Raw genomic sequence first — 12105 nt, 5'->3', positions numbered from 1 at the left:
AAGCTAAAGAAGAGGAAGAACAGTGGAGGTGTATTCGGTTACCTTCCACCCATATTTGGTACCAGGAGTGTGAATAATTTTTGAAGACCTGTATTCGGTTCCAGTGGGTGATATTCGGTTCACATACTTCTCAACGAGCTTCGTATTCGGTTGCATGCGCGATCTGGAGCAAAGACGAAGGAGAAAAGTGGTTCCCCTACAAGTAGTCCAAAACAGAAAGAGAAAAGAGAAGGGTATCTCGCTTTCTGCCCCGCGACCTCCTTGGAACGGAGAAGGAGAGAAATAGCTCATTGGCGGCGCGACAAAAAGACCCCAACGGTGGGTTTGTCCATGAGAAAAAAGAGATTGCACGAACCAAAGAGAAAGGGAAAAAATTTTCCTCGTGCGCGCTGCAAGACTCCTAATGTTGGAGTTCTTAGTTGGAGAAGAAGAAAGGTGCTACCCTAACTGCCTTTTCGTGTGAGACAAAGAGAAAAGGAGTGAAGAAGCTTCACCAAGCAGCCCAAAGTTCGGCCTGCGAGAGGATAAAGGCCTAAACAAAAATTCGAAAAATATTGACTCAGGATAAAGGCCTAAACACACCATTTTCCTTTATGAGTTAAACAAAAACTCAACAAAACAGTCTGTTTTTCGAAAGGTCATGTGGAAGAAAGGAGAAGCTTTCTTATGCAGTATTATTCTTCTTCTATTGTAATGGATTATTATAATGATATATTAAATTGTCTCTTAAATTTAAATTCTAATATATAAAAATTTAACATCATTTAATATCATCTTAAAAACTAATTAAGATTTTGTCTTCTAATTTAATCTTTAAATAAATAAAAACCAATTTGATAATATTAAATAGACTCTTAAATTTAAATTTTAATTATTAAATAATTAATGTTAATTTTTTATTCTTTATAAATATTTTTACAATTAAATATAACATTAACAATTATCATTTTATATTACTTTAATAATTAGGGATATTTTGGTAATCTTCAATTTTTAGCTATTTAACAATTTTTTTTATCTATTACATCAATCAAATTCTCCACTAATTTTCACAAACTTTATCTCTAAATACACTCTCAGTTTTCTCCAAATTCATTCAAGTAAACACAAAAAAATTTATCCTCAAATCTCCTTAAATCCCCTTAAATCCATTCAATCACTCTTTCTCAAATCATCTCTCCCAATCACCCTCAAGTGAAACACAGCATAAATGATTGGTGAATCAATGGCAACCTGGGCAATGTGGCTTATGTTGTTTGGTTTGATTCCGACCCAGTTACTGTCCCTACTTATCCTCGATGACAAGCTTGGATTGCATCATTGGAACTCCTGTAAAGCGAAACGCTTCTCCTTATCATATACTAGTTATCTCAAAAAAATATTCAATTTTATGATTATAATAATTAAATTACATGAATCATACATATTTAAACAAATATCTCAGTGACTGGCACTTATTCATTTATATTCACCGAAGAAAAAGAAATAAGTAAATGAAGTTACAGTTATGTCTTAGATGGAAAATAATTGTTTGGAATTAAAAGGGGAAGAATTTTAAGAGGAGGGGGTGAGGGTTCTATCCTTCAACAGGGATTCTGATGCCCTTCTCCCAGAGACCAAAGCACCATCAAACGTCGCAGAGGTCAAATAATCACCACAAACATACAAACCCGACTCAACTCTCGGGTTTTTCTTCAGATCCGTGGGTGGGCACTGATTGGGCTGGGCAAACCCGATTCGATAGGTCCTTAAATGTTTCCACTCCCTAACCAATTTGCCCCCAAACCAACCCGAAAGCTCCTCAATAACCTTACCCACAAGTTCATCGTCGGACACACCCTCAAACAACCCAATCAGTGACACTGATACCAGGGCCTTGTCGGGTGGCCCGTAAGATGGAGCCACATTCGTTGCAAAGAACATGTTGTTTACAATGCCCTTACCTGACCCGTTAAGAAATAGGACCGGGTCTTGAACCGGTATCTGATCCCGGTTCGCGGTGAAATACAAGCATACCGTGCTTCGAACCGGTTTCTTAGGAACCTGACTAACCCTTCCCGCTAATAGCTCAACTGCCGCGGGTTCTTCGACTGCGACGATGACTCCCAGCTCGCTCTTCAAAACGTCGCCATTTTGCAGTCTCACGAGAGGCGTTTTGGAGCCGACGAGGTCGACGGAAACGGCCCTGGAGTTGAGCATGATCGAACCAGTTGGCAACCTCGCTGCCAGCTGTTCCGGAATAGCTGCTATGCCTCTCGCCGGCAGGGTGTTGTCTCCGAGAGCGAGGCACTTGAAGATGAAATCGAACAGGCGCGACGTGGTTTCCAGGTTTGGATCAAAGAAGATTCCGCCGAAGAAGGGGCGGAAGAACCTTCCGATGATGGAATCGGAAAACCCTAGCTTCTTGAGTAAAGCAATTGTAGGGACTTCCTCTGCGGCGAAGATTTCTTCGTTGGATTTGGAGAGGACGCCAATTCTGGTGGATCCGATTAGTAGCTTGTCGATGGGTGATCCAATCGGATTGGTGAGGGATTTTGCGGAGTCCCAGAAGTGACGGAGAGGGTCGGCGACGGTGTGAAATCGACCATCGTAGAAAATTCGAGCTCCGGAGTAGAACTTCTGGAGATTCAGGGACTGGTAATCGAGGAGCTTTTGGGCTTCTGGATAAGCGGTGATGAAGATTTGGAAGCCGCGGTCCAGGAGGAAGCCGTCGACAATGTCGGTGCGGACGCGGCCGCCGACCGCGTCTGAAGCTTCGAGGAGGACGAAGGGGATGTTGTTGGAGTTCAGGTGAGTGGCGGCAGCAAGGCCGGCAAGGCCAGCGCCGATGACAATGACTCCGGTTTTGGGTAGTGAGGGGTTTTGCAAAGGTGAGGAAGAGGTGGGGGAAAGTTGTGCGGAGGATTGGGGATTGAATCTGAATCGTTTTGGAGGAGAAGAGAAGGAGAGGTTTGTGCAAGGGGCGGAAAATAGTGTGATAGTAGTCATTGGAGTTTGGATAAGGTTTTCGGTCAGTGATAAAAAACCTTCTTTTTTTTTTCACTAGAAGGGTTTGATTCTGGTGGATGTGGCTCTTGGATTGGTTTTGGTGGAGACGCTGATGTTGATGCCATTTCTTTACGTGGATTAATGCAATCTCTCATTAGATATTAATATTATCTGTTGAGAATTTTGAATATTATAAGAATATCAGAAGCAAGACATGTCACAATATTCTCCCCCTTGAGCTCCCTTCTCCTTCACACGAGGCAGTGTATGATTGGATGAAATCATTTTCTTGTGCACTGCTAGTAATGTGAATAAGGCGAATCCACCCTACAATGTCACTAATAGTTCAGTTGTGAACTCGTGACATTCCTCAAATTTTGACTAAATTTAGGGCTGGAAGATTATTGCAGCACCAAAGTACAAGTTAGACTGTCGCTGCTCCTATCATATACCTCATTGAAGAATAATCAAATTCCCTGTGCATATAATTCCCTATAAATATGGTAGAAGAAAGGCATTCAATCAAAAACAAAAACGTAGCGATAATGTTTTTTTTCTTCTTATCATGTCGTTATTCCGAAATGTATGCACAACTACACAGGTATTCTGGTCACCACGGTTATAGTTTCCAGTACGCCCCCACAACCATGATTTTATTTATTTAAAAAGTGGGGGAAATTATTCGAATGAAAAAGGAAGAAAAAACAGCATGGTTGAGTTAGAATAGTAAGTTCCATCAGTGAAGAGGCGTTGTTTTATGAATGGTGGGAATCAAGTCCCTTTGGTAATTGCTTCAAATACCGGCAGTCTCCTTTTAGCAGTCCGGCCATGTTTAAGACTGGAAATATAGGCATGAATTTCTTCTCTTGATGGAGCTTCATCTGAACCTGGGAGTACAACCTCAATACCATCATCCAGGGGTGACCAGTTATTGGCAGATTCGGGTGAAGTTGGTTGGGAAGTTGCGCCTTGCTGATCAGACTCCGCTCCTGCATCCTGCTGTTCAACAATGTCGGTGCTTGGGCCATGCGTGCTTGATCCTGCTCTCACAGATGATGATGTGCTTGTCTCTGCCTACATAACTCGATAAGAAACACTCAATTCCTGAATACTTGCCTTTTTGTATCTAAGCATATTGGTGTATTGCTTACCCTGGATTTGCTTTTCGGGGAGGGACGACCAGACTGAGCCTCTTCTTTTAAGTGTAACTACAACATGTTGACACCGTTAAGCTATCAAATACCAGAAGACAGGGCAATTTATTTCCTATTGACATTGAATACAAAATCATTTTACCATAGATTACATAGTACCATTTTCAATAAAATGCAATAACATAGATATATTTGCTACCCTTTGTCGTTAAACCTTTCAGAACCCCAGACCAATAGACTAATTTAGCAGATTCCTCTGACGGAAACTTAATTCCATGTCAAGTAGCATTATCCAGGTCCAAATCGTGATCCCATGTTGAAGTGTGGGTAGTTATATTTTAGTCAGAAGCTCATTCTCACCCTAATTTAGAATGGGTAACATGACCTGTTTACAATTGATAATCACCTAATTAATCATTCTCTTTTCATGTTGTCCCTGCAATTTATATTATAATTCTACACGTGGAAAACAGAGAAGGAAAGAAAGAAATCGGCGGGGAATGACAACATAATAGGAGTCAAAAATTTTAATTAAACCTTCTAGACACATTTAAAATCCCTAATATAACATCTGCCAATATGACTTAACAAAGACGTAACCAGAAGTGACAACAAAGTGGAATTCAACAGAGTTCGCCACAGCAAGACATTCCTCATCCTAGAAAGGGAACCAAAAGGGAAAGAAACCACGGGTTGCATTGAGGTTATGGTAAAGAAAACCAAGAAAAGAAAGAATAATAATACTCTTTTTGTTGAAAAAAATTCCTCTATACATGAATGTTTACAATTTCATTAAAAATAGTTGCCCAACTTTGCAAGAAATTTGCAAGGACAAAACTACGTTCTTTAAAACAAAAAATTGGTTTGGAGTTTCTTTGAATAAGCACACCTGAAATTAGAATTACTCTTCCAGTGGGCAAAGCTTTTGTCTTAATCAAGCATATAATTAGAGAATTTAAATACCCGAGAACGATAAAGAATCATATCTATATAACAGATAAATTCACAAGAACGATAGATAATTTTCTAGAGAAAGAAGAGAACAAGAAAAAAAAAAAAAAAAACCCTGCTACTAACCACAGTTTACCTTACCCTGAGTACGTCCACGTAGAGCAGACTCTTCGTCACCCTCAAACAACCCATGAAAAAAGATTTATAAAAGGTTGGAAATTAAAATTATTCCTCCTCTATTCCACTGAGACCAGCCAGAATAGTGAAAGTTTTCCCACTCGTGTTCAATAAATTACCACCAATAAATTACCACCGGACTAATGAATAATTCTAACTCTTTACTAATCTTCTTATATATAAAGAAAGTATTAAATATACATTATATTTCTAAAATATTTACTTTTTTATTTAATACAATATTAAAATGATACAATAATGAATCATGAAAAAAATTAACACACTCCCATTATTACTACATGATTTTAAGATTAAATATTTCTAAATGTTAAAGTAAATTTTACTTTTATCCTTTAAATTTAAAATTGATATTTGTATTTCATATAATTTTTAAAAATATATATTAATTAGTCCTTCAACTAAAACACTTCTATCTGTCAATAAATATAGAATAAACTTGTGATAGAATTTTGAAAATAAAAATGTAAAATCAAAATAAAGTATTCTATAATCTACGTATGGGTTAAATAATCTCTTAACAATATTTGTATAAAGCCTAAATCATACTTGTTTAAATTACAATGACTAATTTTAAATTTACGGGTGGGAAAAAGAAACATCATTCAAATTTGTGGAAGTAAAAAATAAACGTCTTACAGACATATCTTATAATCAAAATAAGTGATGAAGAAAATATACTAATCTTGCAATTCATCACTGTACAGTAATGATGCGGCCTAACCTGGCATTTGGAGGTGTAGCGGCAGCTAGCGGACTCTTCCCACGCTCTGCAAATATCTGTCTTGAACACGCTCTTGGACGCCGACGACGAAGAGGACGAACCGCGGCCGGAGGAGGATGAAGACCTTCCACTCTTTCCCCCGGACATTGGTCTCACTAGAATGTCATCCATCACGAGAACGTCGTCATCCCCAGTCGCCGCCGTTCGGTACATTGGCGGCGACATGAATGACGCGACCTCCATGTTCTCGATCGACGAAAGCGGTGACGGCGACAACCTACCGCGAGAGCCGAAGCTGCTGCTCCGCCCCGAACTATTGCCGCAATACGGAAGACCTTTCGTGGACCATGCGCTGAACGAGGGAGGGCTGAATGCCTCGCTGGCGGAAGCGACCTTCCCAGACAACGGCGATCCGGCGAACAGGTAACGCGAGAGAGGCGAACCGGCGTCGATGTTTTCGGCGTACGGTTGAAACCGTGGACTCATCGCTGACGGTTGGATATAGCGTCCTCTTCTCTCATCCGAGTCTATCTGCATCGGTGGAATGTTCTCGTTCGAAGTCCTCGGCTTCAGGACCTTCATCTTGCCGTTGCTCCATGCGCTTTCCATTGCCTACTCCTGTATTTCGATGATGAAAAACAGGAAGCTGTTACGTCGAAAATTTCTCGTTCGAGTCAGGACGTGAACAGATTTTCAAACGCGATTCTGCGTTCTTAATTCGAACGCTAGTTTCGCCTCTTACAACATTAAAACAATTGATTCCATGTTTAGTAAACATCAAAACTATCTGAAGAGTAAAATGCTTCAATCATTCGAAGAAGCGGTAGAAAAGAAAAATTTCCAGCAAAATCATTATAGAAAGATAATTAGAAATGTTGAAACTGATGGAAGAAAAGAAACGGAGAGATATTACACGCACAAATGGCGATTCAGCGCGGTTCCAGCGTCGGTTGCATAAGAGCAGAGGAAGAAGCCGACGACGACAGTGCTATTGGAGTATGTGATATATTCTCAGATAAACCTCTTATTTATACTGTGCGAAACACGATAGCAAAGAAGATGTTTATTAGCGATAGTGGCCTTCAGTTTCACTCCTTTATTTTGAAACAGACTAAAACTAGAAGTTTAAGAATACAATGATTCGATTGGAGCAAACCCACGCCAGAGCATGATGCTGTTTGTGTAGTGGACTTGGTTTAACGTCGCCACCTTACATTGAATAATGAAAGCCGTCGCACTGACGAAGCACTACAAACAATAAGAGACTAATGGCTAATAATGGCTAATAACACCCAACTATACACAAGTTATTGAACAAGCAGCAACAAAGCTTTATGCACAATTCCATCATGGAAATGGTCCCTAATCACTAAACTGAATCTACAACTTGCAGATACAACAGTTTCCCTCCCGTTTCAGATGCTGTCAAGGGCATTTTTGAGATTCCCTCCAAAATACAACATGAGATCACCGCCGTGGACCCTGCCCTCCGGCAGATTAAAGTCTAGGCCTTTCTGAGCAGTGCTGCAACCTGCGGCGGAGCTGTGACAGTTTCTGTCGTGGTCTGGCTTCTTAGCAGTCAAGAAGTTGGAATAAGATGGTGATTTCATTGAAAGCGGAACTAACACCTCCTTCGGTATGAGGTGTCTTTGTGCTGGAGTTTCCATAGAATCATTGGAGTCAGACACAACACTGACGCCTGAGGAAGAATTGTTCTCAAAACTGCTACAGGCAGTGGAAGCAGCAGCTACAAGACCGCGGAAAAGTCCAGGAGCAATCATGCCCTTGTTCATTTCCCGCTCTTGCACCAAGCTGCTGTGAGCAGCACAGAGGCCACTCTTTCCCCTTGCAAATTTCTCACACTTTCCATCTCCCCAGCTACATCGCTTTCCTCCGCCATGGGCCTTGCAAAAGTCTGTGCTCCCTTGAGCACTTTTCCCACAACCTTCAAACCTGCATCGCTTACCCCCACCATGCCTAACGCAACAGTCGGTACGGCCACGTGCACTCTTGGTGCAACCTGCAACAGCACACCTCTTCCCCACCACCATGAGCAACACAAAAGTTTGTGCCTCCATGTACACTTTTGGGGCAAATGCCACCTCCATTGAAAAGGCAGCGCTTTCCCCCACCATGTGCCTTGCACAGTGGGGTACTTCCTTCCGCACCTTTGGTACACCCTGCAAATGAGCATCGTTTCCCACCACCATGTGCCTTGCAATACATAGTGCTCCCTTGTGCACCCTTTGTACATCCTTGCAACTGACAACGGCGCCCACCCCATGAGATATGCATAACCCAGCCTGTCCTTCAGCACTCCGAGTGCAACCATCTATTCTACACCTCTTACCCCCTCCATGTCTAATGCAAAGTCCGGACTTACCTCGCGCAGCTTTTGTGCACCCACCTGGATAACCACATCGCCTACCACCACCATGCGCAATGCAATAATCTGTCTTTCCCTCGGCACTTTTAGTACATCCTAAGTGTTGGCACCTCTTCCCTCCACCATGGGCCTTACAATAAGCAGTTCGGCTCTCAGCACCTTTGTTGCATCCTGGTTTTTGACATCTCTGTCCACCACCGTGTCCAATGCAAAGTCCAGAAGCACCTCGAGCTCCCTTTGTACATCCAAAAAATCTACATCTCTTAGGATTGCTTGTTCGGGTCTCTGATGTTATCCCTGTAGCCTGTGGCCCAGATGCAGGATCAGTTGAGTAATTTACAACACTGGATGGTTCTGGGCACAATTGAGGTTTAGTTCCATTTGTTAATTGTTGCACCTGCACCGAACTTTTAGCAATATCCATTCTTGGAGCTAAAAGAAGTGACGGCATATAGCCACCTGATTTCTTTGCTGATGTAGAGCCCTCATCAACAATAGGAATCCTAGAAAAATAATTATCTGCAGACGTTTGGCTTGAGAAACATGACATGTTCACATCAGTCTCAGTTGAGCCTGAGCAGTCAAGTACACTTGATGCCTCGTTTGTTACACCAGAAAGGCCAAGTTGAAGAACTGATTCACATTCAGATGGCACGTGCAGAGGAAAAAGTTTGGCTGACCTTTTTCTTGCATTAAACTCCAAATTGCTGTAGCCATCGTCATATGCCATTGGGGTTGGGCCCAATCCCAAAACCAATCTGCAGCCATCATCAGAAGCAGTGGAAAACTTCATCCCAGTATTGCTCTCACTAGATCTATAAGTAGCCTTATTTGTTTCCCCAAAACCAATGCCACTCAAGCATAATGTAGTATCACCGAAGTTGTCATCTTTCCTGAGTTCAGCGTCATGAGGAGACAGTAAAGCGTTCATGTTCAAATCCATTATCAGATGTTGTATACTACAGCTACAGAAGGTTGAAGCAGCAGAACAGTTCACCACATACTACTACAATACTCAGTTACCTACCAGAACTTTAAGGCTAGAACAACAAATTCCAATATACAGCTTCCACCACTTACAAAACCGGATGTATCTGACCTGTCCATTTTCACTATATCCCAGACAAGTTTAATCTTTCAATAAACTCAATTTAACCATTGATATCTTATAACATCTCTTGGAAAGAAACCTTTGATAAGACAGCTTAATAGTGAAGTAAGGAGTTCTCTGGAGCTTTTCGTGCTCCCAGCGAATAAATCATTAAGCTTCATTAACCCTGACAGAAACAAAGAAATAAGTTATTAATGAATTAATTAATACTTAAAGAACAACTTATTTTTAACCACTGTGCACCCATATAAATCACCCTTCAGCGCCATGATTGAGATGGTTCATGTGATTAAAAAAAGGAAATGTCAAGTTTTCAGGTCTCGCCTTAACGTGAGCAGAACATTTATCCACAAAATACTGCAATAAAATTACGGGAAGACTACAATATATATAGGCTTATTTTACCAAGCTGACCAAAATATGTGAACCAGACATACATTACGTAACAAGTTCAAAGATTATTTATGCAGTCTTCCAAATCAACCTTGTAAAGGCAGGAAAGCCCGTCTAAGCGACACACCTGAAGTTGATTGTGAGAGGTTTTACGTAACTAACACACCAAATATACAAAACCAAGAAGATAATCGAAAATCACAAGACTTTCATCCTTCAAAAGGTATTCATCCTTGACACGTGATGTACATTAGGAATTCGAGTTGTTAGATATGATTAAAATATTGGAATTTCAGATGCATTGCTCTAGGAGTATGCATGAACCTAGAAGGTCTGAGAGTATATAGATGAATGGGACGCGTCTTGAGTTTCACTAACCTATGAACAGACGCACATTAAGAGATATGAAATTGTAATAAGCATTCTCAGCCAAAAAGATTGAAATTTTTACAGGCAAGAATAAATGAAAAAAAAAAACAGCAGTACGTACAGCAAAAAAACAGAAATCTTTGAAGAGAAAAGCAAAGGGAAGATCCGGATATAGAAGACCAAATTCATTAATTACATATAGAAAGAACCTCAAATCTATATCAAATATATATTTGCATAAAACAGAACCGAAGAGCAAAAATAAAAATAACAACCATATTGGAAGAACGAAACAATAAAGGAAACAAAGAAAGATCATAAGGAGTTCACGGACCTTCGCCAACTCTATAAGGGTAGGATCCATGCTCATTTTGTTATGTAACTCCATAGTCATAAAATCATTTCAGTAAATGAATTTGTTCACAAGTCCAGCAGAGGCCAACTTTCCAAATATACACGAGAAGGCTAAAGATGATTACTGCTGCTCCTGCATAAAATTTGAACATAACAAACAATTCAAGCGACAAGATTTGAAAGGAAAATAAGAAACTACGAATTATGTTCTAGCACAGAACTCCAACATACCAGACAATGCTACATCAATTCTAGGATTCAACTGTTCAACCAGTAAAACTTCATAATAAGATAGATATACAACCAGTTCATATCTTTGTAATATATCGCGCTCATAAAAAATATAAGCAACCAATAAGCACACGTGATGACTTCAAGAGTTGAGAGAATCGGCTACAGGAGCATATGCAGAGAAGTAGATCTACGTTAAAAAAAAAACACACCAAACTCACATTGTGTTGAATCTTAAATTAAACATAATAAAAAGAATAAGATAAATCATTAAAATTGACAAGGGGATGTGAAGAGAAAAATCAAATAACTAGAAGAATAACTAGCTACCAGCAGCATAGTCACATCTTAAAACAAGACAAAGCAAATATTAACCCGAATAGATCGAAGATTATAATATTTTCCCGAAAGTTAAGCATCAGAAATTAGAAGCAAAATACAAACAAGCACAGGGTGCGACCCCTACAACCAAATCTGGCAAATTCTGCAACCAAAAACAGGAAAGAGTGTCATCTCACATACAACGAAATCCCCCAACTCAAAAAGCATACCATAAAAAAATGAAAAACAGCAATTAAATACAGCAGCAGCAGCGGACACCAACAAGCAGAGGCAGAGATAAAAATACAAAAACCACCGAATAACTGAGCAATTCAATTACAGAAACTCGGTACTATTGAGACAGAGAAACGAAAACTGAAAACATACAGAGATGATAGAAAATTCTAGACCGAACGTAAATAAAGTTTCCAGATCTGAGAACCAGTGAAAACCCTGGAGACTCGAAAACTACCGAAGAAGAGAAGACGAAGAAAAGACAAGGAAATACCGAAACATTGACGAAAGAAAGAAGAGCAACTCAACACAAGCCAAGCCAGACAGAGAAATAGAAACTCGTTACGTAATAAAGCCCCGCTAATAAATAAAGTAGAGGCGGCTCTTTTTTTTATTATTATTAATATTATTTATTTACTATTTATTTTTTTATAAATAAAAATTTACTTGGGCGAGTAGTAGCAACAACGCAAAGCTAATAAATATCGAAGGTTATAATGACAAAATTATCCTTCTTGACAAGTGGGGGAGAACAAGCGTCACATGCTGGCGGGGCATGCATACTTTTGGTCGAAAGGGATGCAGATTAAATTCCTTTACTACCCCAGAGTCAGCGTTTTATGCGGTCCAAAGGAATGGTGGTTTCGTCTTTTCCCCTTCCACCCTAGGTTTTGTGTTTTGTCTTGGGTTAGTG

General features: G+C 40.1%; 2 protein-coding genes and 1 pseudogene across 4 annotated transcripts; all 3 read right to left on the bottom strand.

The window, feature by feature from the left end:
* Nucleotides 1-1426: 1426 nt before the first annotated feature.
* LOC148205824 (15-cis-phytoene desaturase, chloroplastic/chromoplastic-like) lies at nucleotides 1427-3381 on the bottom strand. Its single transcript, XM_088103863.1, has one exon. It carries the CDS (start codon nucleotides 2986-2988, stop codon nucleotides 1555-1557), a length of 1434 nt encoding a protein of 477 aa, XP_087959989.1. The 5' UTR covers nucleotides 2989-3381; the 3' UTR covers nucleotides 1427-1554.
* Nucleotides 3382-3525: 144 nt separating this feature from the next.
* LOC148205823 (uncharacterized) lies at nucleotides 3526-7411 on the bottom strand. Of its 2 annotated transcripts, none has more exons than XM_088103864.1 (4): nucleotides 6928-7411; nucleotides 6013-6630; nucleotides 4140-4196; nucleotides 3526-4062 (listed from the first exon to the last, which is right to left on the bottom strand). In XM_088103864.1, exons 2-4 carry the CDS (start codon nucleotides 6619-6621, stop codon nucleotides 3760-3762), a joined length of 969 nt encoding a protein of 322 aa, XP_087959990.1. In that variant the 5' UTR covers nucleotides 6622-6630; nucleotides 6928-7411; the 3' UTR covers nucleotides 3526-3759. The 2 variants fall into 2 exon arrangements, with proteins under 2 accessions (XP_087959990.1, XP_087959991.1); XM_088103865.1 differs by having other exon boundaries at nucleotides 6932-7411.
* A 7-nt stretch (nucleotides 7412-7418) lies between these two features.
* Nucleotides 7419-11838, bottom strand: LOC148205822 (uncharacterized; annotated as a pseudogene). The gene is made up of 3 exons (XR_015783372.1): nucleotides 11686-11838; nucleotides 10606-10758; nucleotides 7419-9675 (listed from the first exon to the last, which is right to left on the bottom strand). The product of XR_015783372.1 is annotated as an uncharacterized LOC148205822 (transcript).
* Nucleotides 11839-12105: the final 267 nt, after the last annotated feature.

Source organism: Vigna umbellata, chromosome 1 (assembly GCF_029865625.1).
Source record: "Vigna umbellata cultivar VRB3 chromosome 1, Vumbellata_1.0, whole genome shotgun sequence".
NCBI lineage: Eukaryota > Viridiplantae > Streptophyta > Magnoliopsida > Fabales > Fabaceae > Vigna > Vigna umbellata.
The sequence above is the reverse complement of the archived record's forward strand: the minus strand, read 5'-3'. Positions and strand labels throughout refer to the sequence as shown.